The sequence below is a fragment of the Arvicola amphibius genome, chromosome 1 (genome assembly GCF_903992535.2).
Source record: "Arvicola amphibius chromosome 1, mArvAmp1.2, whole genome shotgun sequence".
NCBI classification, from domain to species: Eukaryota; Metazoa; Chordata; class Mammalia; order Rodentia; family Cricetidae; genus Arvicola; species Arvicola amphibius.
In genome coordinates this window covers 64,032,256-64,059,669 of record NC_052047.1, presented here as the reverse complement: position 1 = coordinate 64,059,669, position 27,414 = coordinate 64,032,256, and the positions used below count along the sequence as shown (strand labels likewise).

Here is a 27,414-nt window from a genome sequence, read left to right as displayed (position 1 = left end):
GACTCTGGCCCTGGAATCTTGGCTCCTTAGATGCCTCCAGAATGGAGAAGCAGGCCCTGTGGGTAGCTCCGTGGTCCCCCAGTCTCCAGCCTGAAGCAGGAATATGGTAGCTCCTTTCTTCTCTTCTTTCTCCTTCCCTCCCACATAGTAGGTCCCTTCTTCCTTCCTCCCTCTCTCCTTCTGTCCTGTCTTTCTGCATGCTGACCCATTCTGGTCCACAGCTGTGTCCTGCCCAACACCATGGTATGATCTTGTTACTGGTAGCTGGGAGAGGGTGGGGCCTGGGAGGCCTGGTTCTGGTCCCTGGTACCTGGCATAGAGCAAGTGAACTCCCCATGAAGAGTCTGGATGCCACCCTGGCAGTAAGGCCTTATGATTACACATGCCTTCTGACCAATGGCAGCCTTTCTGGGGTCCCTTTACCTCCCTCCCCTGCCCTCAGGAAAGGCCCCTGGCTAGCAAGCACGGGTCAGGGTGAGGAGCAGAGTGTGCTTGGCTATTCCCAGTGTTGTCGCATCTAGCCTGGGTGGTATTTCCTATGTCCTTTCAAAGCACTCAGCTATAGTCACAGCATGTACCCAAGGCCAGAATGGAGCCTTTGACCAGGAGACATCAGGGGGAGGAAGCTCAGTGGGGGACATTTCCCGTGGAAGAGTTGCAGTGTGCTCTCTAGTGTGGCTGGGTCAGAGGTCTCCAGAAATACCTTAATGGTTTCCATGTGGCACCCTTACATGGTGGGCCCTGCCACAGCTGTCCTGAGAGCCCACCTTGGGCAATCTACCAAAGCACAAGTGACAACTGGCAGCACCGTTCAGGGTGTAGGGTAGGGTGGGGCTCTGCCACTGCACATAGCCAGACTAGACACCACACAGAGTTGGCCTTCAGCAAGCACACATGGAGCTGGGGCCACAGTCCTGCTTCCTGCTGGAGGCTGACTCTGAGGGACCACAGAGAACAAAGGGAGGTGTTTCCTGGCCAGGACGAGATGACGAATGGAAAGGTGGTATTGGCAGGATGTGTGAGACAAGGGGAGAGAATGGCTGTTGTGAGTCTCAGGCCAAACACCTAGTCACATCAGCCATGTCGCCATCAAGAGACCTTCACTCCATGGTGACAAATGCCCATGTGAAATGCTTTAAAAGGAAGAGCCCTGCCCTTCCCTGCCATGCCCTGCCCTGCCCATTATGGTTTCAGAAGACTCTTCCCACACTAGATGGATGCATAATGTTGCTGCTGCTGCCCACATTCAAGATGGATTTCCTTCCTAGAAACACTCTCAGATAGATCCAGAGGTAGTCTAATGCCTGCCAGATATTTCTCAATCCAGTCAAGCTGACAGTCAACATGAGCCATCAGTGAGGTGAGGGACGGCCAGGCTGCTGTGCTGTATACAGTTCCCAGCAGCACTGAGTTCTAAGCACAGTGGATGGTCCTTGCTGGGCACTGTAGGCATGGGCCACCCTGGAGCAGAAGCTGTTATGCACTCACAGATGAAGGGTGAGCCTCCTCAAGATGTCCCTAGAGGCTGGCAGCCCACCCTCCTTCCAGGAAGGTATGGGAACCCTGCATCTAACTGGATAAATTCTATGACATCCAGTATTTACTCAGAAGTGTAGACCCCAGATGAGACGACGATCCAAACATGAAGAAAGGTTACCTGGAGACTACCAGGGTTGATATCAGTAGACACAGACATGGGGCAGTCATGTCCTTTGTCACTGTTGAACAGAGACTGTGCCCAGAAGTGGGAGAGCTATGGTGGTACAGAAATAAACCCTTGGCCATCTAGAAGTCAAGCATGCTGCTCCTGAAGTGATCAGCCACATGCAAAAAGTAAATAGAAGCCCAAAAAATGTCAGTAGAAGCTTCCACACTGGCACACAGAGGAGGGGTATAGAGCCTCTGTCTGCCTCTCCATTGGTCTACCTGTCTGTCTGCCTGATTGGAGAGAAAAACCAATCCTTATGGAGTAATGGTTGAAAATTGTCTAGATTTGATGAAAGCTAGAAGCCTGCAGCCCCCAAATCTCAGAGAGCACCCTGATATTCAGTCAACCCTATGTATCACATCCAGTGAGAACTCATTGAGACGTTCACAGCCACATTGCTAAAGATTTGCAAGAAAAAAAAAATCTAAAAACACCAGGAAAAATACAACTGCCACACAAACCCCCAAAATACAAACAAAACACCATGTCTGTGGAGGACCACGGGGAACAGTAAGATGTCTGTAAGCACCAACAGGAAAATAAGATCCACCTGTGCTGTACTTAGCCAAAGTCCTTCTGAAGAAGGCCAGACTCAGCCCAAGTCCACTCTGCAGGATGATTAACCTGACCCAGAGTTGACTGACCTTGTTGATAAAAATGGTGATTGAAATGTTCTGAAATCGATTGTGATGATGGCATCCCAGCTCTGGGCACACTAACTCCATTGGGTTATACACTGAGGCATGAGAATAGTGAGCATCAATAAACAGGCACCATAAAAAGAGACAGAGACAAAAGTCTTTATTGGATGCATAAGAGCTAAGTGAACTTGACCCTAGCAGACCTGCCCTGCTACATGGTGATGGTTTTGCAGGCTGGAGGGAAATAATGTCAAAAGGTATCAACAGAATCTCGAAGGAGCTTGAGTAGGAGGCTAGCCGTGGCAATAGACTGAAGTTCTATGGCAGAGCAGACAAAAACATAAAATCTAAAGCAGGAGCGATAAATCCTTCCTCTCAAGATGCTTCTTGTTGGACATTTTGTCATAGCAACGAGGAAGTAACCGATACAGGCCAAATATGTAAAGAACTTCTACATTCCAAAGGAAACACCCAGAAGGAGCCGAAAGGGTTTAACAGATGCTTCACCAAAGAACATATACAGATGACCAAAAGATACAGAAAACACACCTCATTTACACCATTAGCTACCAGGGACATCGACCAAAACAGTTGTGAAATGGCAGCTGTGCCTGCTGGCAAAGATACAAAGTACGGTGGGTAATGGCAAGAGCTATGACAGCCAGGCCACACAGCAAGGTCTGGGACATGAAGTGGTGCAGTTTCCTTAGAGACAGAATCACACAGTAGGTGACCAGGAATTCCACTTTGGGAAAGGAAGTCCCACGATGCAGGTGTCATTAATTCCAAGTGGGAACAACCCAGATAGATGCCTTTGGACATATGCGCTGGAGCAATACTCAGCCCCGAAAAGGAACAAACTGGTGACACGAGGGAGGGGTGGCAACACGGGCAGATCATGGCAGTGTGGTCCTGAGCAGAATGCTCGAATGGCTGTTGTCTGGGATACGGGAAGTAGGGGAGCAGATGAGAGCCACGGGGACATTTTGCACTGGCCAGGTGTCCATGGCATGATGGCATTGATTATACTGAGAACATTTTCTAGAATATATCTCTGTTAAGTCATTTGAGCTTGTCGGGAAATGGCCACTGGGCATTCACAGCCCTGGAGTCTAGGCTAGCCTGTTCCACCATGGAATGATGTCTGAATGGATGGCAAGCCTGTGATGCATGCCATTAGTCTTCTCTTGCAGGTGAGAAACAGGAACACAGAGAGGCTGTGTAGGGTTTTGAGGCTGCACAGCCTGAGTATGACTTAGCATATTAGAGACTGTCAGGGACTCCCACTCAGTCCTAAAGTCCCCCACACACACACCTGGGGAGATGCATCGTGCTAAGACATGGTAGCTTTCAGACCACAGCACTGGCAGGCAACAAGTGCCGGCATCCATGAGCTGCGGGGAACCCAGGTCAGTCAAGGGATGAGGAGGTTGCAGGACCAGCCAGCAAGACTGGGACCTGGGCCCAGTCTAGTCTGTGTAAGTTCTTGATCTCCCAGAAAGAGGACAGTCTGCTGAGTCAGGAGCCATGCCCTGGAGTGACACCAAGAGAGAAGGACCGGAGGTGGCCGACAGGATGTTCATTCTCATTTCAGGTTGCCCTTTCCTCCTGGGGATCGTGTGACCTTCAATGGGAAGGAGTGTGTGTGCCAGAAGTGTTCCCCGCCCACGACGCTGGGCACTAGTGCTCACCTGGCCCAAGGCCTCCGGAGTAAGTGCGGCTAGGCCTCTGTATGGTGGGTGCTAAGCTGAAAGCGGGGTGTGGGGGTGGAGAGGGGGTGGCTGAGCCTGACGTTATGGGATCAGCACAGTAACAGAGCGCTGAACACCGGGGACCCAGTAGGTAATCTCCCTGTTCCTGCCATTGAACCTTTGCACAGGCTGTGCCCATCACAGCCACCTCAGGTTTTCCATTCCACATCCCTTCTGCGGTCACCTAGTGCTAGGCCTCCTCCTCCAGGAAGCCTTCCCAGTCTCCTCTCTGTCCTTCCCTTTTGGTGTCGGCACAAGACCCGGCCCACCTTGACGGCCTAACCATATGCAATGTGCAGGGCGGGAAACAGATATCTCTGAGAAACCCTATAGATCTCTCGGAGACTGCCCAGGATGTCCTGTGACTGGCAGTCGCTGTCACAGAACTGCTCTGCCACTGGCAGAGCCATGCAGGGCTGCCAGGGCACCAGAGGCATCAACAGTAGGCACTGCGTTCCCATGACAACACTCCTTAAAACCTTTCAGGGACAGGCATGGGGGAGGTTGCTGAGAGCAGCTTCATGGTGGCCCAGAGACACAGAATCCCAGGCAGAGGAACCCAGACAATCCTCCACTCCCTACCCTGGAGTGCCAGGTGGGTTGGTGGCAACAGAGTGGCAGTCATTCCTGGGACCTCTGCCGTAGCCCCAGCTCTGGCCACAGGAGTAATTGTTAGAGCAGAGCCAGGTTCTCAGGTAGATGTCGACTGTACTTGCTTTTCCTCATTCGTTAGGTACAGCCTTCACTCCCGGAACCCGAGCCGGCCTTTGTTCTCTATGGGTCAGAGCTGTCATTAGCCCTCAAGGACATCACCCTTGCCTTGGTATACACAGTGACTTGGCAGCAGTCATGTAGCAGCTGGGAGGCAGTTAGTGCCTGGGCCTCAGGAGCCTCACCTGGAGATGGCCTCTCAGACACCTTTGCAGGAGACATGTCTTCTGGCTTTCATAGCAGTCTGGTGTGGTGTTACCCACAGGCCAGCCTTTACCCAGGGAAGCTGTTCAGTCCCAGCACTATGGATATTTGAGGCCATTTTTCTCTGGGGTAGCCTCTATACAGAGGTAGGCAGGAGGCTTAGCATCTCCTCCAATCCTACATTGCACACACAGAGGCCTGCCCCTATTGGAGCCATCAAAAGGGTCCTTTGGGAATGAATCACCCCTGCCTGGGAACCACTTGTGGCTTGGTGCTCACAAAATGCGGCCTACCACCACATAAAACGCTGCACAACTGAGTGTCTCTGTAATCCCAGAACTAGCAAGGTGGAGGCAGGAAGATCAAGAGTTCAAAGTCATCCTCAACTACATAGTGAGTTTGAGTCCAGCATGGACTACCCTATGTCAACAAGCAAAACCCCAAACTGTGTGTGTACTGAGCACGTGCCGACATCTTCCTTGTCGTTATGGCCAGTGAGTACAGCATGTTGACTGTCCATGCAGTGCTTGTGTGCTTCAGATAGCACTGGTTAAAAGAACGTTAAGGCTGTAGGAGGTGTGTACAGAAGAGCAAAGGCTATGCCTATTCTGAGACAAGACTTCAGTGTCCCAGGGGTCCTGGCTCCCAGCCCTGGAAATTAAGAAGCAGTTATGCCCACACAGGCTGCACACAGCACATAATATACCCATACATAAGGCAGGCAGTGGTGGCATGTGCTTTTAATCCCAGCACTCAGGAGGCTGAAGAAGGTGGATTTCTGAGTTCGAGGCCAGCCTGGTCTACAGAGTGAGTTCCAGGACAGCCAAGATTACACAGAGAAACCTGTCTCAAAAAAGCCAAAAATAATAAAAAATAAAAAGTACCAGCACATCCTTGCACCGATACATGCAAGCACAATGCACACGTCCCCACAGTCACCCCTGCGTGCTCTCCCTACACTCCCTGTCTGTTCCACTTTGCTGGGAGCCCACACATCTTTCGGTGAGTGACAGGGACCCTGTTACAGCAGTTCCCTGTATGGAGGGACCAGTTTGCTTAGCAAAGTAGAGCCAGGACCCGAGGCCCAGGGCCCTCAGCGTCATGGAGCAGTGTGGGCACAGCGAGAGGGCAGAGGCATCAGGGAGCAAGGTGGGCACAGTGGGAGGGCAGAGGCACCAGGGAGCCTTCTGATCAGAGCTTTAGACCAGGACACTGGCACAATGAAGAATGACTGGTCTTTGTGGCAGGGGTGGAGGTGGGGTTCAGAGAGAGAAAGCAGAGGTGAGTAGGGCAGGTACCAAAGAAGCCATCTGGGCCTGGGATAGTCCCCAGCTGATGAGGGGACAGAACAGAGAGCAGAGGGAAAGAGAACTCCAAATGCAGGGGCCTCATAGCCAGAGGGGGAGCTGGGGATTGTGGAGCAAAGCAAATCCGTAGGAGGGGGCTCCAGGCGGGTGAGATGAGCAGGGAGTGGAGGTAAAGGCTGGGACTCAGCTCTCCAGGAGGAGAATCCAGACAGGTGGGGATGTGGGGCCAGAAGTAGGAGTGACAAGAAGGGCTGGGGTTCAGATCTCTCCGGGGAGGTCATGTCCCTCTGGTGACATATTATGCCTCCAGCAAAGGGTGGGAAGTTCCTGTACCAGGAGCTGCCAGTGCACAACCAAGCAGGCCACCCCAACCCCAGGCCAGCCTAGACTCAGCGCACCCTGGTGTGAGGATATGGTTCTGCACTATGACGGATCCCATCTTTTAGAAGGCCAGCTTCATCTCCGCCTTGGTTTACCCACTCTCCAGCCCAGGCTGCCTAGTGTCAGCGCTTCTCATACACAGGATCAGGCCTCACCACGAGCTGTTCAAGGGCTCCCTGGAACTGTGGGACAGGGTCCTTTAGCACGCCACCGTGCCTGTACCTCTCCCCCAGGGCTGTTCTGGGTGATTCTGTGGGGCCTAAGATTCTGAGGGGTTGAGTGTCCCTGGTGGGGTTGCTGGGCCTTGCAGTAGGAGGCCCCTGGGCCCACAGTGAAGGTGTCTGTGTTTGTTCTCTGTTTCAGGTTGTGGGGGCTGTGGCTTAGAAATCAAGAATGGTCAGGCCCTGGTGGCTTTGGACAAGCACTGGCACCTGGGCTGCTTCAAGTGCAAGACTTGTGGGAAACTCCTCAATGCAGAGTACATCAGCAAGTGAGTGTGGCAGACAGAGACAGCCCAGAAAGGCTTTGCTGGATGTTTCAGGTGGAGCAGGGCATCCAGTCCTGATGGGCCGATTAATCCTGCTCCTGGGTAAAGAGTCAAGGCCAGGACTTGCTCTGGTCCCCGAAGCCTTCCTTTTCTTCACTAGCAGCCCTGCTGAAGTGGGTTGCAGCTCCAGCTCTGACTTGTGGCTCAGAGCAGAGGAGTGGGGCTGCCGGCTCTGCCTCACAGAACACCTGCCTATGTTCCAGGATGTTACCGCCTGCTTGGTGCCTGGACATTCCTGGCACTGAATGCCCTTCCGAGCACATAACAACTGATAGATGCTAGCTACAAGGACTCATGAGTCTGGCTGTCCCCATGGGAGCATGGGAGCTTACAGGCACAGGCTCTGATCTGCAGAGATGGACTCTGGGATATTCCCTACCCGTTGGCTCAGTGCTCCCCCAGCATGCTGTTAAGGGGGTGAGCCTGCCTGGGGAGGAGGCAGCATTTGCCAGAGGCCGTGGGATCATGTCTTGAGCTGGGACACACACACACACACACACACACACACACACACACACACACACTGGCTTTTCCAGGCAGGGCTTCTCTGTAGCTTTGGAGCCTGGAACTAGCTCTGTAGACCAGGCTGAACTCGAACTCACAGAGATCCACCTGTCTCTGCCTCCTGAGTTCTGGATTTAAAGGCATGTGCCACCACTGCTTGGCTAAACTGGAATATATTTTAACCCTGGGATCAGGGAGGTGAGGCAGAAAGTGCAGGTGAAGTGAGCTGGGTGGTGATTGAAACAGTGCCCCTAGCACAGGAATGTCCTCCTCCATGCTCCAAAATTGGAATCCATATAGGGATTGATTGGGTAGAAAAGGTCCCCTGGTAAGATTGCATAGTGGAGTGTGTGTGCACATATGCACGCACACATGTATGCACATACATGTATACATAAATACACGCACACATGTATGCACACAGTACGCACAATGCACATAAACATGCACACCCATATGTACATGTATGTGCATGTATACATATATACATATATACAAATGTCCAGGAGGACATGTACAGAGTCCTAGAGGCCACTGTGCTCATGCTGGCTCTCTGATCGACAGTACACTTTGTCACATGGGACTGAATAGAGAGTGCCAGGGACCTCTCTGTGTTCCTGGTTAGAATATCATGTGACCCGCTGAGCACAAAATAAAACATTGCCTAAAGTGATGCCCCCAAGCCAAAGTGGGCTTCCACTCAGACGGATGGGTCTGTGAAGCCCGAGTCCCCCAGCCTCCATCACAGTCATACTGTGGGGCGTGACTCAGAAGGACAGAGCCTGGCGTGCAGGACTCTGAAGAAAATGGCAGAGTTGCCCCATCAGGTACCACCCCACACAGGGCGTTGGTGGCTCACCCACAGCAGCATGTTACTTAGCAGCCTCCAGAGCCATCCCAGAACTGAGGGGGAGATCACACCGGTGTTGCCATGGAGATGGAATCTAAGAACTTCCTGGGTTTGCTGTAGATATGGGAGCTTGTGGGGGTCTTAGGTCTGTGTCCTGTCTCCTGGGATCAATGGAGGACAGTCACAGAGGGGCACCCAGCCCTTCAGCATTCATCCTGGGGTCTTGTAAGGGCCCCAGTATTAAGGGAAGGAGTGTGGCACCTAGTCTAAACTCCAACCCGAAGATGCCTGCTTGTCATGGCTGCAGAAATCTAGGTGGGGTTCACCATAGCTGCAGCTCCAGTAGGCATGCTCTATAGTGGCAGATGTCTCCTCCTGTCACCTCCACACTAACTCTGGTGAGCTGTGGCCCGTGGCTGAAGATAGCCACAGCTAACAACAGCGATAGTCTTGGACATTGACAGGTGCTTTCTTAAGCGAGCCCCCAGCATCTCCTTCTCTTATGAAGACCTCATCACCCTCATTTCTCCTGTTTTACTGTGGGGGGGCTGAGGTTCAGTCATGTTAAGTGACACACTTGGGACGTGGCTTTTGAGACCAAGGCTGTTTGCGTATCTCCTCCCAGGAACTCTTTCCAGTCCTAAGTGGAGTGATAAAGGTCCCACCCACATCCTCCACGCCTCCCTCAGCATTCCCTTCCCCCGAGCAGTCTCTCCTGCTTTTGTGGCCCTTCATCTATTGCTAGGCTCACAGTGCTGGGGAAAGGGGATAGCTAAGCTGGGGGATATCCTGTCTGCACTGTCTTCCCATGACACTGTGCTAGCCCATCATGGGAGAGTTGGCCATTCTCCTGAGCACAGCTTCTAGAACAGTCTGCCTCTGCACTGACGCCTGCTGCCATCAGCAGGACTGGGTGTACAGCCATACATGAAGACACAGTCAGGAGGCCGTTTCATCCCTTCATGTTTCTCATGAGTTGGCAGAGCAGGTGGTAAATGAATCCTACCTGTCCAGGAACTGTCCCTCGGAGCAGGAGGAAGCTGCCTGGCCTCCGTGTTCTCTTACGAATTTTGTTGCATGTTGGGGACAAAGCGGGTGACCCCGTGCCGTCCTGACTGCCTGTCTCATTGCAGGAATGGGCTGCCCTACTGTGAGGCTGATTACCACACCAAGTTTGGCATCCGCTGCGACCGCTGTGAGAAGTACATCACAGGCCGCGTGCTGGAGGTGAGAAGCCTGGGGCCGGGGCTGGCGCTTTCTAAGAGCTAAGTCATCTCAGAAAGAGCCCCGAATCCTTTAGCTGTTCCTTCCCTGTGCCCAGAACCCTTGACATAATCCAAGCTTTTTCCTCTCCATACACAGTTCTTGTTGATGGTGCCACGCCGTGTGGATCTCTTGTGACCCACTTCTTTTCCATAGCCCGACACTCACAGCTCACTCAGATGTATGCATGTGTCAACATGTGTCACACACCTCCTCACATGGGACCTGAGACATGCTAGGCTGGTCCCCTTGTTAGACACGGCATACTCTGATTTCCTTGGTAAATAAGACTACAGCGAACATCTTTTCCCAAGGCTCAATTCATGCTAGCAATCTCCGTACTCTTTGTTGAGATAAATCAACAGAAACATGGCTGCCAGATCAAAACTGCAAACTCTTGCACAGTTTGTGGCAGTCACTGTAAATTGCTTGCTTTCTGGTTAGAGTCTTCTGGTCCTCTCCCACCTCACTCTTGGCTGACCTGGCTCTGGCATAAGGCTTTGCCTTTCCCTAGCCCCGAGGCAGGCTGGCTGCTCCGCCTCTTTATCATAAACCTCACTTGCCTCTGCACTGAGGTCTTCAAGTTGTTTGAGTGGGTTGTGCAGTAAGTTTGTGACTTTTGTCTCCTGTGGGTCCTGCGAGTCTTGCCCTGTGTGGGTAGCACAGCTGGTATTCATACAGGCAAATTCTGGATGAGGACAAAAGACCAGCCTGACCCATACCACTGCCTGGTCCCACCCCCATCGACCCCTGCCCTGCCTTTTCCTCCCACGGACTCAGGAGTTTCACTCTGCCCAGGATCCTTCCCTGTTTCTCTCCCTGAATAGGAAGTTCATCCCTGATGATTTTTGTTTTCATTATTTTTTATTTTAATTTTTTTGAATCATGGTCTCCTGTAGCCCAAGGCTGGCCTTGAACTTGCATAGTTGAGACTGACCTTGAACTCCTGATACTCCTTCTCCCTGCTCCAGAGTCCTATGTGTCCCGGGAGTTTTTAAAACAGCCTAAGTGGCTCCTGTTAAAAGAGCATCTGCCAGCGTCAGCCCCGAGATGGCTGTGACTGCCACCGCTGTGTGGTTTTGCTTCCCTTCGACAGGACACCTGGCCTCCCTGACTCAGTGTCCCTTCCCATAGCGCACCGAAGCCTGCACTTTGCCCTCCCACAGAAGACCTCAAGCTCAGGAAATCATCCCTGTCTTCCCTTATGGACCCGGGGCTCCTGCCTCTCCCTAATACCTTGGCACCTGTGCACCTGGCTGACCACACAGCTGTCCTTCTCAGACATGAAGAAGTCTCTAAGGCTCAGCCAGGTGTGGGGAAACCCCTCATTTGGACAAAGGCTGCCCTAAATCTCCTGACCTCTGCCAGAGAGCAGGCCTTGAGGGGCGTGGCAACCTAATCTTGTCTCACCAAGTCGGTGACCTTGTGAGCTGATGTGGGTGCATCTGGGGTCTGGCTTTGCCATTGTTGTTGCTACTAAAAGCACAGTTTGGGAACCCAGCTCAATTCATAGCAGAACCCAGCAGACCCTCGCCTAGAAAAGTGAGTTTAGGTGGGCAGACCTGGCCCAGTGCTGAGAGCTGGGCTGAGAGAGAGTTGGTGAGGTTTGTGTTATGACATGTGCCATGTCCCATACCTCAGCTCTGAGTTGCCCCAGGATAATGCATGGGAGGGACATCCTTGTGAGGCCATTGGTGTTCCTCATGCATGGTGAGAGCAAGCACATGACCACATTTGTAGAGCGAGCACCCTTATTGTGTCTCTGATCCAAGTGCAGAAGTAGGGACTAGGTGCTGTGAAGTACTGTTGGTGCACTCTATCTGGACTGTGGAAAGGAGCTCTCCTAGCTGGTAGGATCTGGACAGTCCTGGTTTTCCTCTATAGCCCACAGGGGAGGAGAAAAGGGCTTCCAGGGAATTGCATCCTTTCGGTTTTCCTTTTTCTGGGGGCGAGTGTGCTGCGGTGGTGGTGGTGGTAGTTACTGGAGGTGGCACGACTGAGCCGTTGTGCCGCGGACTCAGCACAGCTCTGAGCATCCTCCTGGCGGGTGTGAGGTGGGAGCTGCGGGTGGAGACAGCCAGCTCTGCAGAAGGGAGCAGCGCTGCAGTGGCACCGCCTGAAGCTGGGCCAGGCAGGCTGGCGCCCGGCTGGTGACACGGGGCTCTTGGGGAGCTGCAAGAACGAGGGACTTATTGGAAGAAAGAAAAAAAGGACAAGCGTATGAAGGCTGGCTGAAGGCGAGGGTGGCACCCTCGGGGCAGCTGGTCCGGGCTCGTGCGCTGACAAGGGCTGGGGACAGACCCTGTGCAGGTAGGAAGCCTGGCAGAGCTGGCAGGAGCTGTGCTGAGCCAGATGGGTGGGCTGCTGGAGGTGCCTGCGGTTCCTCTTGACCCTAAGACCATTTTCAGCCCCCAGCTGTCCTCTCTGTGAGGCCCACGTGGGAGCCTCCTGTGCTCCCCCACAACAGCCCCATTTGTGCTGTGACTGTGTGAGGTAGGCACAGTGCCATCTTAAGCTCTTGGTGCAAGCAGTACCGCCTTGGAAATGTGTGTTCCTGGCGCTGGAGGGTCCTCCTCCCTCTTCTTGTCCTCTGTCGCTCCTGTCACTGGCAGCAGTCCTGAGGAGCCTGCACCATGTGGGCTCATGGGGTCAAGGAGGGGCATTAGCAGAGATGGACGGGTGAGAACAGATGTGGCGTGTGGGCAAGGAGGCAGAGCTCACACCTGGCTGACAGGCAGACACCTGAAGTGGCTGAAGTCAACACTCAGAGAGCGGCAGTTTGCTGGAGGATTCATGAGGCATGTCTTTAGGGAGTCCTTTGGAGCTGGGCATAGGAGAAAGGTGTGGAAGGACCGTGTATCCCTTGCAGGGCTCAGAGCCTAGTCCTTAACGAGCCATCTTTTAAGCCCTATTTCTTCTTTCTGCAAAGGCGGGGGTGAGAATGGTATGGGGGTGTAGCTTGGCCCCACTCTATTAACCCCGATGGCACCGTGGTGTGGACCCCACTTTCAGTGCAGTTTTATACCGATGGCTATCACCATGGCAACACGAAGCCCAGGCCCCACTGAGACCACTAATTAATTCCTTCCTCACTTCTTTCCTCCCCCATCTCCCTTTGCTTTCCTTCTCCATTCCTGGCATTAATTTCTATGGGGCTCACTGTGTCCCACTGTGAGCTGGGGGCTTGCCCCACAAACATGAGGTAATGGGGTCCTGCCATGAAGGATGGTAGGAGCTTCTACAGGAGAGGAGGCCTGTCCTGCTCTGGCCTGGGTCAGGGACCCACACAAGCTCGTCTGTTTCCATACGCCGTCTCCTGTGATGTGGGATGTTGCTTTCCATTACCCACTTCTGTATTCCCATGGGCACTTTCCTTGCCACTCTCTATGCATGTGCTCTTTACTCTTTAGAGGAAAAAAAACTGTGTTTTCAAATAGTCAGGAGCATTTGAAAGCTGAAGACTGCAATGAAGATTGCATCTCAAGCCCCTAAAACCAGTGTGCTTATTTTAGAAGCGTATTCAAGAGACTTACGTAAAACAAGCGATTAAATCACTCCTAAGTGAATGCTGACACCTAAACTATCCACTGGTTAGAAATGATATTTTTGTGTTTCACCTACACACACACACACACACACACACACACACAGAGAGAGAGAGAGAGAGAGAGAGAGAGAGAGAGAGAGAGAGAGAGAGAGAGAGAGAGAGAGAGAGAGAGAGAAGCAACCCACCGACTTACACATGGATACAATACCCAGAGACACAGAAAAGCACAGACACACAGCATGCCACATGCAAGCACACAGACACAGAGACAGACACGTATGTACATATGGACAACACAAATAGGCACACAAGCACATATACAGACATGAATGTGTGTACCACTGTAGGCTGGGATCCTCACCTGTCCCCATGTGTGTTTGGCAGAACTCTCTGTCCCCAGGGAGCAATTATGCTTGACTGTGGGCCTGTGTTCCCTCTCACAGCACCTTTCATGGATGCGTCCCTGGGTGGGCCTTAAGGGTGGTTGTGTGGGTATATGGCATGGCTTCCCAAGATGGCATCTTAAGTGGAGCTGATGGTGAGGCTCAAGATGGGAGGTGGAGACAGGGGAACCTGGGTGGGGGCTAATATGTTGGTAACAGATCCTGAGAAGTGGGGAGCTAGGGGTGTGGTAAGAGGGTTAAGCACTGGGACAGAGACAGAGCCTGGGAAGAGACTCCAGACCTCTGGGGCTTTGCTGGGCATGTGCTAACTTGGCTCTTCTTTTGGGAGCAAGTGGTTCCCACAAGGACTCAGGTGGAAGAGCCCTGGGGACTCAGTACAGCTGCAGCCATCAGCCATTCCTGGGCTGCCTGGCACCTGATCTGGGTCTTGATTCTTTGCCTTCTAAATTTCATTTCCTCATGCAATTAGGACTTTTAACATCTGGATTCAGTCTTGGAGATTCACAAGGAATTTGCAAGCCAGGTATGGTGACACCCACCTGGAATTCTAGTATTCAGGAGGCAGAGGCAGGAGATTTGCAAGTTCAAGGCTAGCCTGTGCTGCAAAGTGAGACTGTCTCTACAGGCCAAAAGCTGGGATATAGTACAGTGGGAGAGCAGTTGCCCAGCAAAGGCAAGACTCTGAGTTCAAACCCAACATTTCAAAAATAAACAAGAATAAAGGCATATATACTTTTAAGACTGACCAAGGAATGCCCTGGGCTCCGAGCAGCCACCTGAAGGTCCAGCTCTGCTTTCCACGGAGAAACCAAAGGAAAACCCAGGGGCAGAAGGAGGCATGTCCAGGTCCCTAGACAACTTGCTTTATCAAGTTGGGTCTGAGGAAGAAGGTACTGGCTTCAGATATGTGAGACTTTGTTAGGAAGATCTGGATTTCTGCTGGCCATGTGAGGAGTGATCCCTTGCTACACCCTGCAGAGAAGAGGCAGTGTCTCAAGGCATGAGGCTTCTACCCCACTTTGGTGCCGCTGACCCTTTCTGCAGGGCTGCTGGGGACAATCCTGGGATCCCTGCCTACTGGCCTGACCCTACTGGGGCAGCAGGAGCTTCGTGCCCTTGTGAGCTACTCACATCTCCATAGCCAGCCTTGGTCTGTTTTGCTAAAGATGACAGTTGCTTGTTGGGAGGCATAAGCTATTTTTCTAAAACCACACATTGCCAAAACATTTTGGGCTTCTGATGCACTGTTCAAATCTGAGCCATCTTGAGCCCCAAATAGGCAAGGGGTTAGGCCATCTGCCTGCTGGGGATACAGGGGTAGTGACACAGACGTTCAGTGCCGAAGCAACCTGCTCTTGATGCTTTAGTCTTCCTGTGGGAAACCCTGCTTGGATAGATGACTAGAAGACCCTTCACTGTAAGGGAAACACAGTGATCATGGGCTGTGACAGCAGCAGCAAGGATACTTAGCTTTGACTCTGTCACCTTCACTGGCCTTTAGTGCTCCCTTTGTTTGTAGCATCAGCAGCAAGAGAAGCGGGGGGGGGGGGGGGAGGAAGGTCCTCACAAGTCAAAGGGCCAAGGCAAGGTCAGCTCTGGCCCCTGGCTGCCTCTGTGGATTTGCCTGTTCTGGGTATTTCTGAGTCACACAGCTGAACTTACATGACTGGCTCCTCTAGGCTGTCCACACTGTGGCCCCTGTGGGTACCTCCTCCTTTCTAACACACAGCATCCTATGGATGGATGTGCCGCACTGCCTCCTTCACAGGGCACGCGTGAGCTATGGAGCCATTGACCAGCGTGTGCCATGTTGCTGCGAACTGGGCATAGGAGTCTTTGCTCTTTTTTAGACACCAAGCAGTGGATTTCTAGTTTGTACAGCGAGTGGACACAATTCCCCACAGGCTTCCCATGGTCTTGATTGTTCTTGTACACGTACAGCCGCTCTGGTGGGTATGAGACACCTCGTCTGCTCAGGTCAGGAGCTGGTTAGTGACATGTGACACTGACCATTCTTCTGCTCCATCACTTTCTTATCATTGGAGAAGTGGCTATCCAAGTTGCCCCACCCCCACCCATGGTGTATTTACATACATGGGCAGAGGTGTGTGGCTGTCTGCACCTGCACTCAGAGGCCAGAGGAGTACATGAAACCATGCGTGGCTTGTTACATGGGTGTTAGGATCTGAACTCAGCCCCTCTGGATGCACAACAAGCCCTCCTAAGCTCTTAAGAGATCTTAAGATCTCTCCAACCAATTTCCTCTGTTTTTTAAAGACATACCTAATTGGTGTCATGATCAAACCAGTACACTTGGCAATCAACTGACTGAGTGAAAAAACCTGACATTAAAACTCTTGAAGGCTGGCGGTGGTGGTGCACACCTTCGATCCCAGCACTTGGGAGGCAGAGGCATGTGTATCTCTGTGAGTTCGAGGCCAGTCTGGTCTACATAGCTAGCTCTAGGACAGCAAGGGCTACACAAAGAAACCCTGTCTCAAAATACTAAACCAAACCAACCAAACAAACAAAAACAGTTTGTTGAGAGCTACATGCTTCCCCCTGAACAGAAGCAAACACCCTGTTACACAGCCCGTCACAGGTACTGTCCTGAGTTCACAGTCGTGTTCCCTGTCACATCTCTAGCCTTCCTGGCTTGCTAGACTTTTTCCGGACAATGGTTAGAACCTTGGCCCCTTCAGTAGCACTGTGGTTGCTGGGGCCCACTGCAGGGTTTCATGGTTTGGCAGAGTGTTAGGAACCTCCACACCACAGGGCCAGAGCTCCTGCCTCCAGAGTCCTTCATGGGTCCAAAGTCTGAAGATTGAGTTTTGTGATTTCCACCTCCATAGGTGTCACCACCTACACAGTTGCTGCTACTGCCATTGCAAAACTTCCTTCCCATCCTCCATTCTTAAAGCTATCATAGCCACTCTCACCATAGCCCCATTCGCCATTACCATAGCCTCTGCCTTCTCCAGAGGAACCAGGACTACCTCTCCCGAAACCACCATCATTACCAAACTCATTAGAGTCACCAACACTGCCACTATATCCACCAATACAATGGTCACTGTCATTTCCTTCATGACCAAGGTGGTCATTGCCACCCAAGCCGCCTCCACAACCACCACCAGAGTTTCCAGAACCATGTGGGCCTACAGGAAGCAGTGGACACCTCAGGTGTGAACAGGGTTCACTTCCCCAACTTTCTCTCATCCCAATGTGGCAGCCACTCTCAAGTTGGCTGCTCACAGTGTGGCATCTCTGAAGGACAGCCTCATCCACAGAATTGTGGTTCTCAGAGGTAAGGAACAATGCTGTCCTTTCTCCTGCTGCCCATCACAGTTCCAACCGCTTCACTTCCCCTGGCTGTGCAAAAATAATCTCTAGGTGGCTTTCCTCGGTGCTGGGCAGGGCGATGGCCGACAGGTTATGGCAGGACTGACAGCTGTAAGGACAGAGGTGGCCAGGGTGTCTTTGGATGTAGTCATAGAAGGAAAGATCCTCCCACATCACCACGGTTAAGTGGGCACCTAGTCTTTGAGAATCTTCTCTCAGCTGCCTTTGGTTTCAATGTTCTTTAAGGCACATTATGTGGCCTTTCATTCATGGCTTCATCCACCTCTTCCCCTGTGGCAGTGAGTGTTCTCTGTGGTTCCTCAGGTATTCAGAGATGGGTTAAAGCCTCGCCCTCCAATAATAGCGTGCTTCCATATCTGTTCAGGCTCTTTAGGAGCCTGACTTGGACCTGGCAGCAAGGAGATGAGAATTCTCAATAACACTTCCTCAACATCATCCACAGGCACAAAAGTGCTGTTTGCTGTTCCTTTCTTATCTGGGTGGTGTCTCGTTGAATGGCAGTGGTTCTTTATATATTCTGGATCCCATGACCTTACTGAATCTATGACTTGCAAAGCTATCCTCCCCTCCTTCTGCTTGTCTTCTTAGCCTCCTCCTGTGCCCTTTGCTGAATGGGAGCTTTTGGCAGGTCTTGCTGAAATCTGCTTTCTGATTGTCCTTCTTTAGTTTGTGGTCTGGTTGTTCAATCTAAGTCTCCATCCAGGCTAATAAGGGCTTTGTGTGAGCTTTTCTCTTGACATTTGTGCTGGTTTGAATCTTGTAGTTAGGTCTTCTGTCTGTTTGTGCAACTCTTAGACTTGAGTGTCCATAATGCACACTTACATGCAGAGAGGAGCGGCCATGTGCACCTGGACACACTTCAACTATACAAGCTAGGACCACAAACACACCCAGCCTCTGTGGACTTTTTCCAGTCACCCCAGAACAGCCACCCCCCTCTCAAATGAACCCGATAAGCCTGGGTCCAGCTCCTCTGTGATGCTTGTTCTTCCCTACTGTTCAGACTGTCTGCTTCTTCTCTGTCTTTGTCCAGGGCATGAGGTGTTGAGGGGGACATGTGAATATGTGATCTGCACCCTGGAGTTTAGGACTTTGAGGTAGGGTTGGGAGCCCACAGGCCCAGTCTGAAATATATGCACTTGGGGCCTGCTGGGCTTTTATCCCAGCTCTGCTGTGTCTGCCCACCGAATGGCTCTGCTCAGGTCCCTCTCTGCCCCCATGGCTCTTGTGACAGTGAAGGCTGAAATGTACTCACAGTGTATTATATAAAGGAACTGAACCCTTAGTATGTGTGGAACTGGGTAGTGTGTGTGTGTGTGTGTGTGTGTGTGTGTGTGTGGTGTGCACACACGCACACACACATGAGCAGTATGGCAAGTCACAGGGATGGTGGCAATTGTTATAGAGGGAAATCCTGTCTGTCTCTCTGTCACTTTGTCTCTCTGTTTCCCTCTATCTCCCCAATGTGCTTATATCTCCATGTGTGTCACGTGTGTGGCATGCCTGAAGAGGACATGGGATAATCTGGAGCTGGAGTTACAGGTAATTGTGAGCTGTCCAGCGTGGGTGCTGGGAACCGAACTCAGGTCCTCTGGAAGATCAGCAAGCTCTCTTAACCACTGAACCATCTCTCCAGCCCTGAACCTAGTGTCTCAGAAATTGTTTCCATCAGTGTTCTATGTCCCTTTAAATTCACAAGTGGACATAGGGCTTGTTTACCCTGGGGCTGTCACAGGCCTGCTGGGAGGACTTGTGGGGAGCAGGGGGAAGGAAGGAAGGTCATGAACTGGGGAACATCAACTTTGGCTATCAAGTGACTTTTCTAAAATTACAGGTTTTCAACCTTTGCTCAGAACTCAAAACACAGTGTTCCCCAGCCCACTCACCATTCTCTATTGTAATCACCAAAATGACCTGGACCCTTACCCTGTCATTCAGGCTGGCACTGGGTATGGCCACTGCCCATGAAGCAGTTCAGTCCTGGAAGGGCCCAGGCACCAGCCCTGCCAGCAAAGCCCAATGTGTTCTGGGAAGAAGAAGAAGCCTGGATATTCGCCAAGCCATGAGGGTCAGAAGGGATGAGATTAGTGTATCAGGAAGACTCCTCTGAAGGAGGTGGCTTTGGGAGCAAAAAGGCCATTTGGTGAGGCTGGGAGGTCCAGAGGAACCCGGGTGGCAGAGTTAACATGAGCAGGGACCCGGACTGGGGTCAGCCACCATGGTTGGGGGTCTCTCTTCTCTGCCTTGAAGATCCTTTGGCCAGAGACATGAGCATGGATGGGGGCTGAGTTGATAGCCAGGAGGAAGTGCAGAGTAGCTGGCAAGACCCACACCAGAGAGAGTCTTGATTCTCCTTTCCCACAAGCAGGGGCCTTGGCCTAGTTTTTCCAAGGGAAAACAGGCAGAGGTAGTGAGTGAGGTAAGGTGCTCTTAGCGCCCCCCTCCACTTCTTATTCAGGAAGGTGCCAATTAAAATTCAAGTTCAGAAGCGGGCGTGGAGCCTCTTCCCATTTTAGGCTGCTGTGAGACACGGCTTCTTCATCTTTCACATTTAGCTGCAGGCCCACCTGCCACACCCTGGGAGCAGCGCTCACTGTTGAGGATGGTGGAAACAGCACTTTAGGACTCTTTTTGGCACCATGCAGAAGTAAACCGGAGGCAAGAAATTACAATTAGTGTAATCTATTTGTTTTAGGATTAAAATTTGTAATCTAATGTAATGGTTTTTAAAGAATTACTGAACTAGAAAGTGCCAATTGAGAGAACTGAGGAGTACAGAGATACGAAACAAAACAACAACCCCCCCCCAAAACCCCCAAACCCCAATCTATCCTTTCTGTTCCCATCACCAGAGAAATGAAGTTGCCCCTTCACACCCTCCAAGCCTTGCTTTCACTTCTTGTCCCCTAGGACATGCAGAGGTGAAGGGACCAGACCCTCCTTTTATATTGACCTGTCCACAGTCACACCCAGGGGTGGTTGACTGCACATCTCATCTCCAGAGATCAAGGATAAGGCAGGCAGAGCTAGGTCTCCCAGCTTCTGAACAGGCCCTGGATACGCCCTAGCTTGTGCAGATCTTTGATCCCAGTGGCTTCTGGGCCTTTCATGTGCTCACTTCCCCAGATGTGTGTACTGGACAGAGGCCCACCCTGCATGCTATGGCCCCGTGGGCACCCACTGCATTGGCAACACTTACCTGCTTTGTGCTTTGCCCAGGCCGGGGAGAAGCACTACCACCCTTCGTGCGCGCTATGCGTCAGGTGCGGCCAGATGTTCTCAGAGGGCGAGGAGATGTACCTGCAAGGTAAGCATTCGGATGTGCCTATTGCATGCTATGCTCGGGGTGAAAAACTCCCACAGTGCTGCTGGGAGCTGGCATATCACACACTGACTGTGATCTCGAGTCAGCAACACTGCCATCCAGGGTGTCAGTGAACCCGAGTGAGTGAGATCGGGCTGCCAAAGAGCAGGGACCCCACCGCTGCCCTCAGGCCTCATTGCACGCAAGGACTCAAAGACTTTAGTTGTGACCCACCTGAGCCTTTTGATGCCCCTTCTACACTGCAGCGAGACCAGGTTTCCTTCCTGCAGGGTGGAAAGGAGCCGTCTTCACAACACTGGCAAAGGGAAATTTGGAGAAAGGAGCCTTCCGATGTGTTCCCTAGAGCCCTGCCCACACACCATTAAAACTCATATTGATAGGGACAGTGAGGTGGCTCCATGGCTGGAGCCCCTGACTGCACAAACCTGATGTCCTGAGTTCCACCCCTGGAAGCCAAGTAAAGGTGGACAGAGAGAACTGGCTGTTGGAATGTACCCTCTGACTTCACACACTTCACGAGTGTCACGGCAACCCCCCCCATCCCAATAAAATAAAAATAAGTTACAATGATAGTGTCAAAACGGAAAAAAACAGTGCCACAGCTTAGCCCCCTTCATGGCAGAGAGGTGACAGCATTGCCAGGTCACTGTCCCCCCTGAGGCAGTATGGGGGACAGAGCAACCAACTGAAGGTGGCTCCAAGTCACACAGGTGCTTAGGAGCTTGCCAGTCTATCAGGCCTGAGAGGGAGGTTACCTCTGTTCCCTTCCAGTCCCGTCTCTTGGAAAGTCAAAGAGGAAGCATAGTTTCATCTCAAAACTCTACCGGGAATGACATCATTTAGGTTAAGATGCTCAGTCAGGGCCTGGTGCAAGAGCTTGGTCAGCCTACCCTCCAGAGCTGTTAGTCAGAGGGAGTGACTGTGAGGTCAAGATATCCCAGGTACACCAGCAGAAGGCTGGGAGTGCTGCTTGGAGGAGGTGTGGGCTTGGCGTGGCCGTGGTGAGAGGTTGGAGCTGCAGGGTAGATAGGTGACTAGGAAGGCAGAGAGCCCGCCAGGAGCCTACATTCAAACTGAAGGTGGCAGAGGATTGGCTCAACCTGGTGATCTGGTCCTCACCAGACTGAATGCAGCAAGAGAAGAGAGCTCACCCCTCAACCCCTGCCCAGGGCTAGCAGGAGAGACAGATGCAGGAGACTTGAGGGGCTTGACTTCATCCCAGATCACGTGACCATTGGACGCTGGAATGACTGGGGGGGGGGGCGGGGGCCAGCAATAGGGTGGGCACGATCAGTGGCCTTGTTTGTATTTCCTCTCTTTGGCAACTTGCTCTTTCTCCTGGGGTCCTGGGACAGGGAGCTGGTAGCAGCTGCATGTGTTGTGTTCTGTCTATAGACTGATGCTGAGTAACCACAGAGAGGCATTCCAATCTGTGTGTGAGACAGGCCTCCCTTTTCTGAGGCATTCCCTGACTGGGGATGATGTCAGATGTGTCAGTCTCATCCCTACTGTTGCCTGTTGTTCCCAAGGGAGATCCTGAGAGTCAGACCAGCCAGCATGGCTGCTTTGTGGGAGGCCCTCTGCAGAGGCCTCACTGTAAATGTAAATGGAGCCCTTAGACAGAGGGCCAGCCAATGCCAAGCACGGCTCACTGGCTAGTGGCTTGGGGACACGTGCTCACATGAAGGTGTCCTTATCTCTGGAAACAAAGATGCCCTTCATGAGTCCGGGGATGTTCAGCCAATGCCGTGGGGCCTGCCAGGGCTTACTGTGGGCATGGAGTCCAGGCTGCTCTCTCAGGCATGGGTTTTCCACACTGCAGTGAGGGTCTGACCAGGCTAGTGACACTTATTTGTGCCCTCTGGGGAGCTGAAGACTATGGCCAGGGCCTTGTGAGGGACCCCCACCATTCCCAGCCACTCCGAGGTCTTCTGTTTGGTTCCTCATACCTCCTCTCTCCATGAAGGTGGTCTCTGGCGGGTTTTTGATGTTATGACCAGAGAGAGCTCTGGCAAATGTAGTGCTATGACTTTCATGGTATCCCAGGCATGAGAGCTTCTTCCCTACCCCTGCTTCTGTACTTGATGCTACCTCCAAGAATACCCTGCTGGCTAGCTTAGGCTGGGCGGTGTGCCCAGGCTCCTCGGAACCGGTGTTGCTGCCCACAAAAGCAATCGGACCACACTGGGAAGTTCTCTGCTTTCCCTCATGCCACTACCCCACATGAGCCAAGCTGCTCTCGGTATCATGGAGAGGTGTGGAGCCTGTTGGAAGGGTATTGCACAGGTAGTCATGCGTGGGCACTGCACCCAGAACTGCTCTTTGACCTCTTCCTCTGGAACTCTATCCACAGGCTCCTCTATCTGGCACCCGGCATGTCGGCAAGCAGCCAGGACTGAAGACAAGAGCAAGGTTGGTGAGATTTGTGGCTTCCTGGTGTGTTCTCCACATGCAGGCTAGAGGGGGAGATGCAGGCCAGCCTACTCACGCTTCTCAGCCAGTTCTCCGAGGCATCGCAGAACAGCCAAGCTCAGGGGACAGAGGGCCACAAGGTGGGGGATCAGATAGGTCAATGAGCCATCATGCAGGTCTAATGGGGTCCCAGGGACACCAGATGGCCCAGCCCTGCTGACTTTCTTGTCTAGTCAGTGAACACAGATGGCCATGGCAATTTAGGAGAGCCCTAATGGTCCCTATGGCCATCGGGACATTTGTGGGCCCAAATTGTGCCTGGGCTTAACAGATCCTACACCCTCACTGATAGCTGGCCTGCCTGTCATAGGGCAAGTTCTTGAGGGCAGATTGGTCAGAATACACAGCAAGTCCCAAAGCAGAACTTCTACTGTCTTCTCCCTGTGGAGACAGGCATGTCACCCTCCCGCACAGATGCAGGACAGGGCACATAGAGCACTGCCAACCAGGTAAGCTCTGTGCTCGAGATTTCACTGGGGCTCCAGCAAGGGAGGAGTGTGACTCTTCGAGCTCACATGTCAGATCCGTTGAGCCCCTGCAACCCGAGGCTCTTGTCCTAGGGCACAGGTTGGTCTTGCTGACATGGTCACCCATACCTTGAGATAATCAGGTGTGGTCAGCCCTCCCTGAGCACAGCTGCTGCTGAGATGAGGTAACTATGGCCTCCTAGAGGCTGAGAGCAAAGGTCAGCCTCTAGGAAGGGATGGGCTCTGAGCGCCCTAGATGCCCTGCTGTGTGCCAGGCACCAGGATTACGGCAAGACAACAGCCAATGCTGGGTGGGAAGGAGGCGCAGCACTCAGAGGGTGCACTAGAGCCTGTACAGAGCTCAAACCCAGACCCTGGGAGAAGAGCAGCAGTGATTTCCAGGGTGGTTAAGGTACAGGGCAGAAGGAGGAGGGGAAGAGGGAAGGGGAGTGGGAGGAGGAGGAAGAAAAACCCAGGAGAAGGAAGTGATGGAGGAGAAGGGGGAGGAAGTCTGGCTGTAACAGAAGCAGAGGGATACACAGGCAACAGGGAGGTGCACAGGGAGGCAGTGGCTAGCAGGGCGCTGTCCAGGATCCTCTCAGCAGCCCTGCCATTGGCTGTGAGGAGCTCATAACCACCCCCGCACCTCCCCACCCCCCGTGACTGTACATCACTCTGCCTCATTGCGCTGACATCCTATTAAGTCTTTGCTGTGGCTTTCCAGGTAGGAGGCCAATGAGTAATGCACATTGTATGCTCTGTTTCCGTCAGTGGCTGATTCTCTCTGCAAACTATGCATCTGCCAATCAGGGCATCCCTGCCCTCAGTCATGATCTGTGGAGACGTGACCACAGATCCTGACACCGTTTTGCCTGCAGGGTCCCCTGTGCTGCCGAACCACCCAGCAGAAGAGGGAGCCTGGCCTGCCCAGAGGCCCCAGATACACTCTCACGCATGCGTGTGCTCAGGGAAGTGACCTGACCTGAGACTGAGCTAGGAAAGAGAGCTGGTACCCTGCTCTTCTCCCTTCCCACAGTCAGCTTCAAGGACCAGGCAGGGTAGCTGCAGGTGACAACAGCCTTCCTCATTTTCTGTGGTCCCTGGCCAGATGGAAGGCCCTGAGGGATGGATGTGCCAGACACGGGCAGAAGGAAGCCTTGTTTTCCTAGGCCTGTGTGGGAGGGCCCTACATCCAGGGCTCTCTGGTCTGTATAGAAGCGAGTAGCTTAACATAAAGGCTGTCTCCTTCAGTCAACATTTGGGACAGAGCCTGGGCAGCCTGAGACAAGCTGACTTCTTGGTATTGAGCCCGGGCTTCCTAGGACTGGCTGATGTCTGGTCAGACCTGAGGGTGAAGGGGACAGACTCCTGCACTCTGTTGCTCCGCGTGTGAGTTGCCCTTGAGTAAGGGAAGCCAGGTAGGCCTAACTGGCTTATGAAAACTCCCGTCCCTGAGAAACACGGCATGAAGGCGGCACCTGTGTTATTGACTCTTGAAATCTGCCACTGAGTGGAGGCAGAACCTACTTTCTACCCAGTGACAAGAAATGGATTCCCTGTCTTGGGCTTAATAGTCACCATAACAAGTGACCCCTGGGACATCTCTAGGACACTCAGGGGACTCATTCTCCTTTAAGACCCTGGCTCCTGATTGGTCTATCCATGCAGGGCCAGGCCAGCGGGAAGAAATACAGGTCTTCCTTGCTGTTTGGAAAGCCACTCCAATTATGTCGCTGTCCTTCCTCTACTCAGGCAGGGAGTATGTTGCAAACGAGAACCACTGGTTACAGGGTTTTGAGCATCTGAAATAGATGCAGGGAACATTGAGAGATGTAGTCATGGCTGCCCAGATCCACAGGCATTGTGGCATCTTTAGCACAGCACCCAGAACCTGAACCCACAGGTATCATGGCATCCTTAGCACAGCACCCAATGCCCACAGGTATCATAGCATCCTTAGCACATCACCCAGCACCTGTAGGTATCATGGCATTGTTAGCACATCACCCAGCACCTGTAGGTATCATGGCATCCTTAGCACATCACCCAGCACCTGTAGGTATCATGGCATCCTTAGCACAGCACCCAATGCCCACAGGTATCAAGACATCCTTAGCACAGCATCTGGCACCCATTATGTGTTTTTTCTGTGCCTGGAACTGGGGAGAGGGCAACAAATGAGGCTCATGGACTCCCTACCAGTTCCAGGTCCTATTCTTACCTCTGTGGGTGGGAACAAGGCAGTGCCACAAGGCCCTGTGGAATATGGCACTGAAGTTTACTGTGGGTCTTTGTGGAACAGAACAGGTTAGGAATGGTGGAGGGGGTAGGATAGTACCCATCTTCTCACCATGGTGACAGTCACCCCAGCTCTTCTTCCTGTTTCCTCTGCTGATGGCAAGTCAGGTTCTGGCCTCTGGCCTCCCCCACTGAGCTAGGCACTGAGTCTAAAGAGGGCTCACATCATCTCTGCTCAGAGTGGCTGGAGCCCATGGCGCAAAGAGAGCTGGCAGCGGTCATCTCTGCCAACTCTGTGGAGCTGGCTCAGCTATTCCCCTGGCATGACCAAGGGACAATGCTCTGAATGCCACATTGGTCTGCAGTGCACGCCAGGAATAGCAGGCCCCTATCTGGGCATCTTGCCACTTTCCAGAGAAGGGGCCAGGCAGGCATCATCCAGGGTCAGTGGAGCACAGTACCCACTAGGCCTCTCCCGCTAGAAGAGCAGACCCCGTCTTACAGGCACCAATTACAGGCATGAGGGGGCCACTGCATGGAGCAGTTCTGAGGTATGTGGTGACTAAGGACTGAACAGTCAGTGCTATGAGGTGATCCCATTCCCATCAGCCTCGAAAGCTGTGGTACCAGAGAGGGGTACCTGTCAGTGCAGTGTATTCCCAAGCTGAGGTGCTGAGAAATTAAGGGCCCCGAGGGGTGGCAGAGCTCAGTGCTGAGGGGTCCAGAGCACAGGAGCTGCAGAGGGGATGGCAGGATCCAAAGAGCAAGCTTCACGCCATCCCTCCTCTCTCCCTTCTAGATGCACAGCTCTGTTTGCAGCCAGTCCTGCCCGGGCACCCTGCCCTGTGCCTTACAGGTTTGTGCCTCCTGCTGCCTTGTGTGGCACGTCTGGTCCTGGTGTCTGCCTGTCCCTGCTGGTGTCATGCTGAGTGTAGGAGGAGCTCAGGAGGGGAGGCCTCCTCCAGGTCAGGCTTGGTTCCTCTAGCCTGGAGGTTTCAACACATTCCCTGCCTCCCTGTGGCAGGGATCAAAGCTGCAGGTGATGGCCAGCCGGCTGGCTCCTCCTGAGGCCTCTGTGATTGGAGTTGGTGGCAGCATCTTGTTTTCTTACATGCTTATGTGTGTGTTAATGTTCTGAACTCTTTTTAGGATGACTCCAAGCAGATCGGCTTAGATCCACCCAGTGACCCATTTCACCTTATTGACCTCTATGAGGACCCCATCTCTACACGGGCACACTCTGAGGTTCCAGGATAGGGCTTCAACATAGGGAATTTAATAAAACCAAACTAGGATCTTAACAGATGTCAACTGCCTCAGGAGAAGAACATGACAGACTCTGGAGGCAAAAAAAGAGCCTTCTGAGGAAAAGTGGAGGAGAGGCGGTGGTGGTGTGGGTCACTGAAGATATGCAGGGAAGGACATGAGGCCCAGGGCAGAGGGGTCAGAGCTCTCATCTTCTGAGAGGCAGGGACACCTGGTGGAAATATGTTCCTCTTAGATGAGGCAAGCAGGAGGCACGAGAACGGGCATGCGGGGCACCAGACCAGGAGAAGTGGTCTAGAGTGGCCGGGGGCATGGGCCTTGCCTGTAAGGATGAAAGCCAGGTGTGGGGCATTCAGGAGATCTGTATGAGGGAGGGGAAGGAGGAGCTAGAGCTAGCGATACAGAGGGGAAAGGAGGAGGACTGTGTAAGGAGGGTTGGGTACTGTCAACAGCAGAGACTGGGAG

The 27,414-nt window shown here is 52.7% G+C and overlaps 1 protein-coding gene across 7 annotated transcripts in view; it reads left to right on the top strand.

The window, feature by feature from the left end:
• Window positions 1-27,414, top strand: part of Ablim2 (actin binding LIM protein family member 2) — a 121,066-nt gene that overhangs the window by 45,408 nt on the left and 48,244 nt on the right. For 4 of the 7 annotated variants that reach the window (XM_038346913.2, XM_038346902.2, XM_038346901.2 and 1 more), the window contains exons 4-8: window positions 3,944-4,059; window positions 7,067-7,193; window positions 9,738-9,831; window positions 20,401-20,488; window positions 22,860-22,918. In XM_038346913.2, the coding sequence (XP_038202841.1) occupies window positions 3,944-4,059; window positions 7,067-7,193; window positions 9,738-9,831; window positions 20,401-20,488; window positions 22,860-22,918 (484 nt within the window). Of the gene's footprint in view, window positions 1-3,943; window positions 4,060-7,066; window positions 7,194-9,737; window positions 9,832-20,400; window positions 20,489-22,859; window positions 22,919-26,482; window positions 26,540-27,414 lie in introns of all 7 variants that reach the window. The other 3 variants (XM_038346906.2, XM_038346900.2, XM_038346898.2) reach the window with 1 other exon arrangement.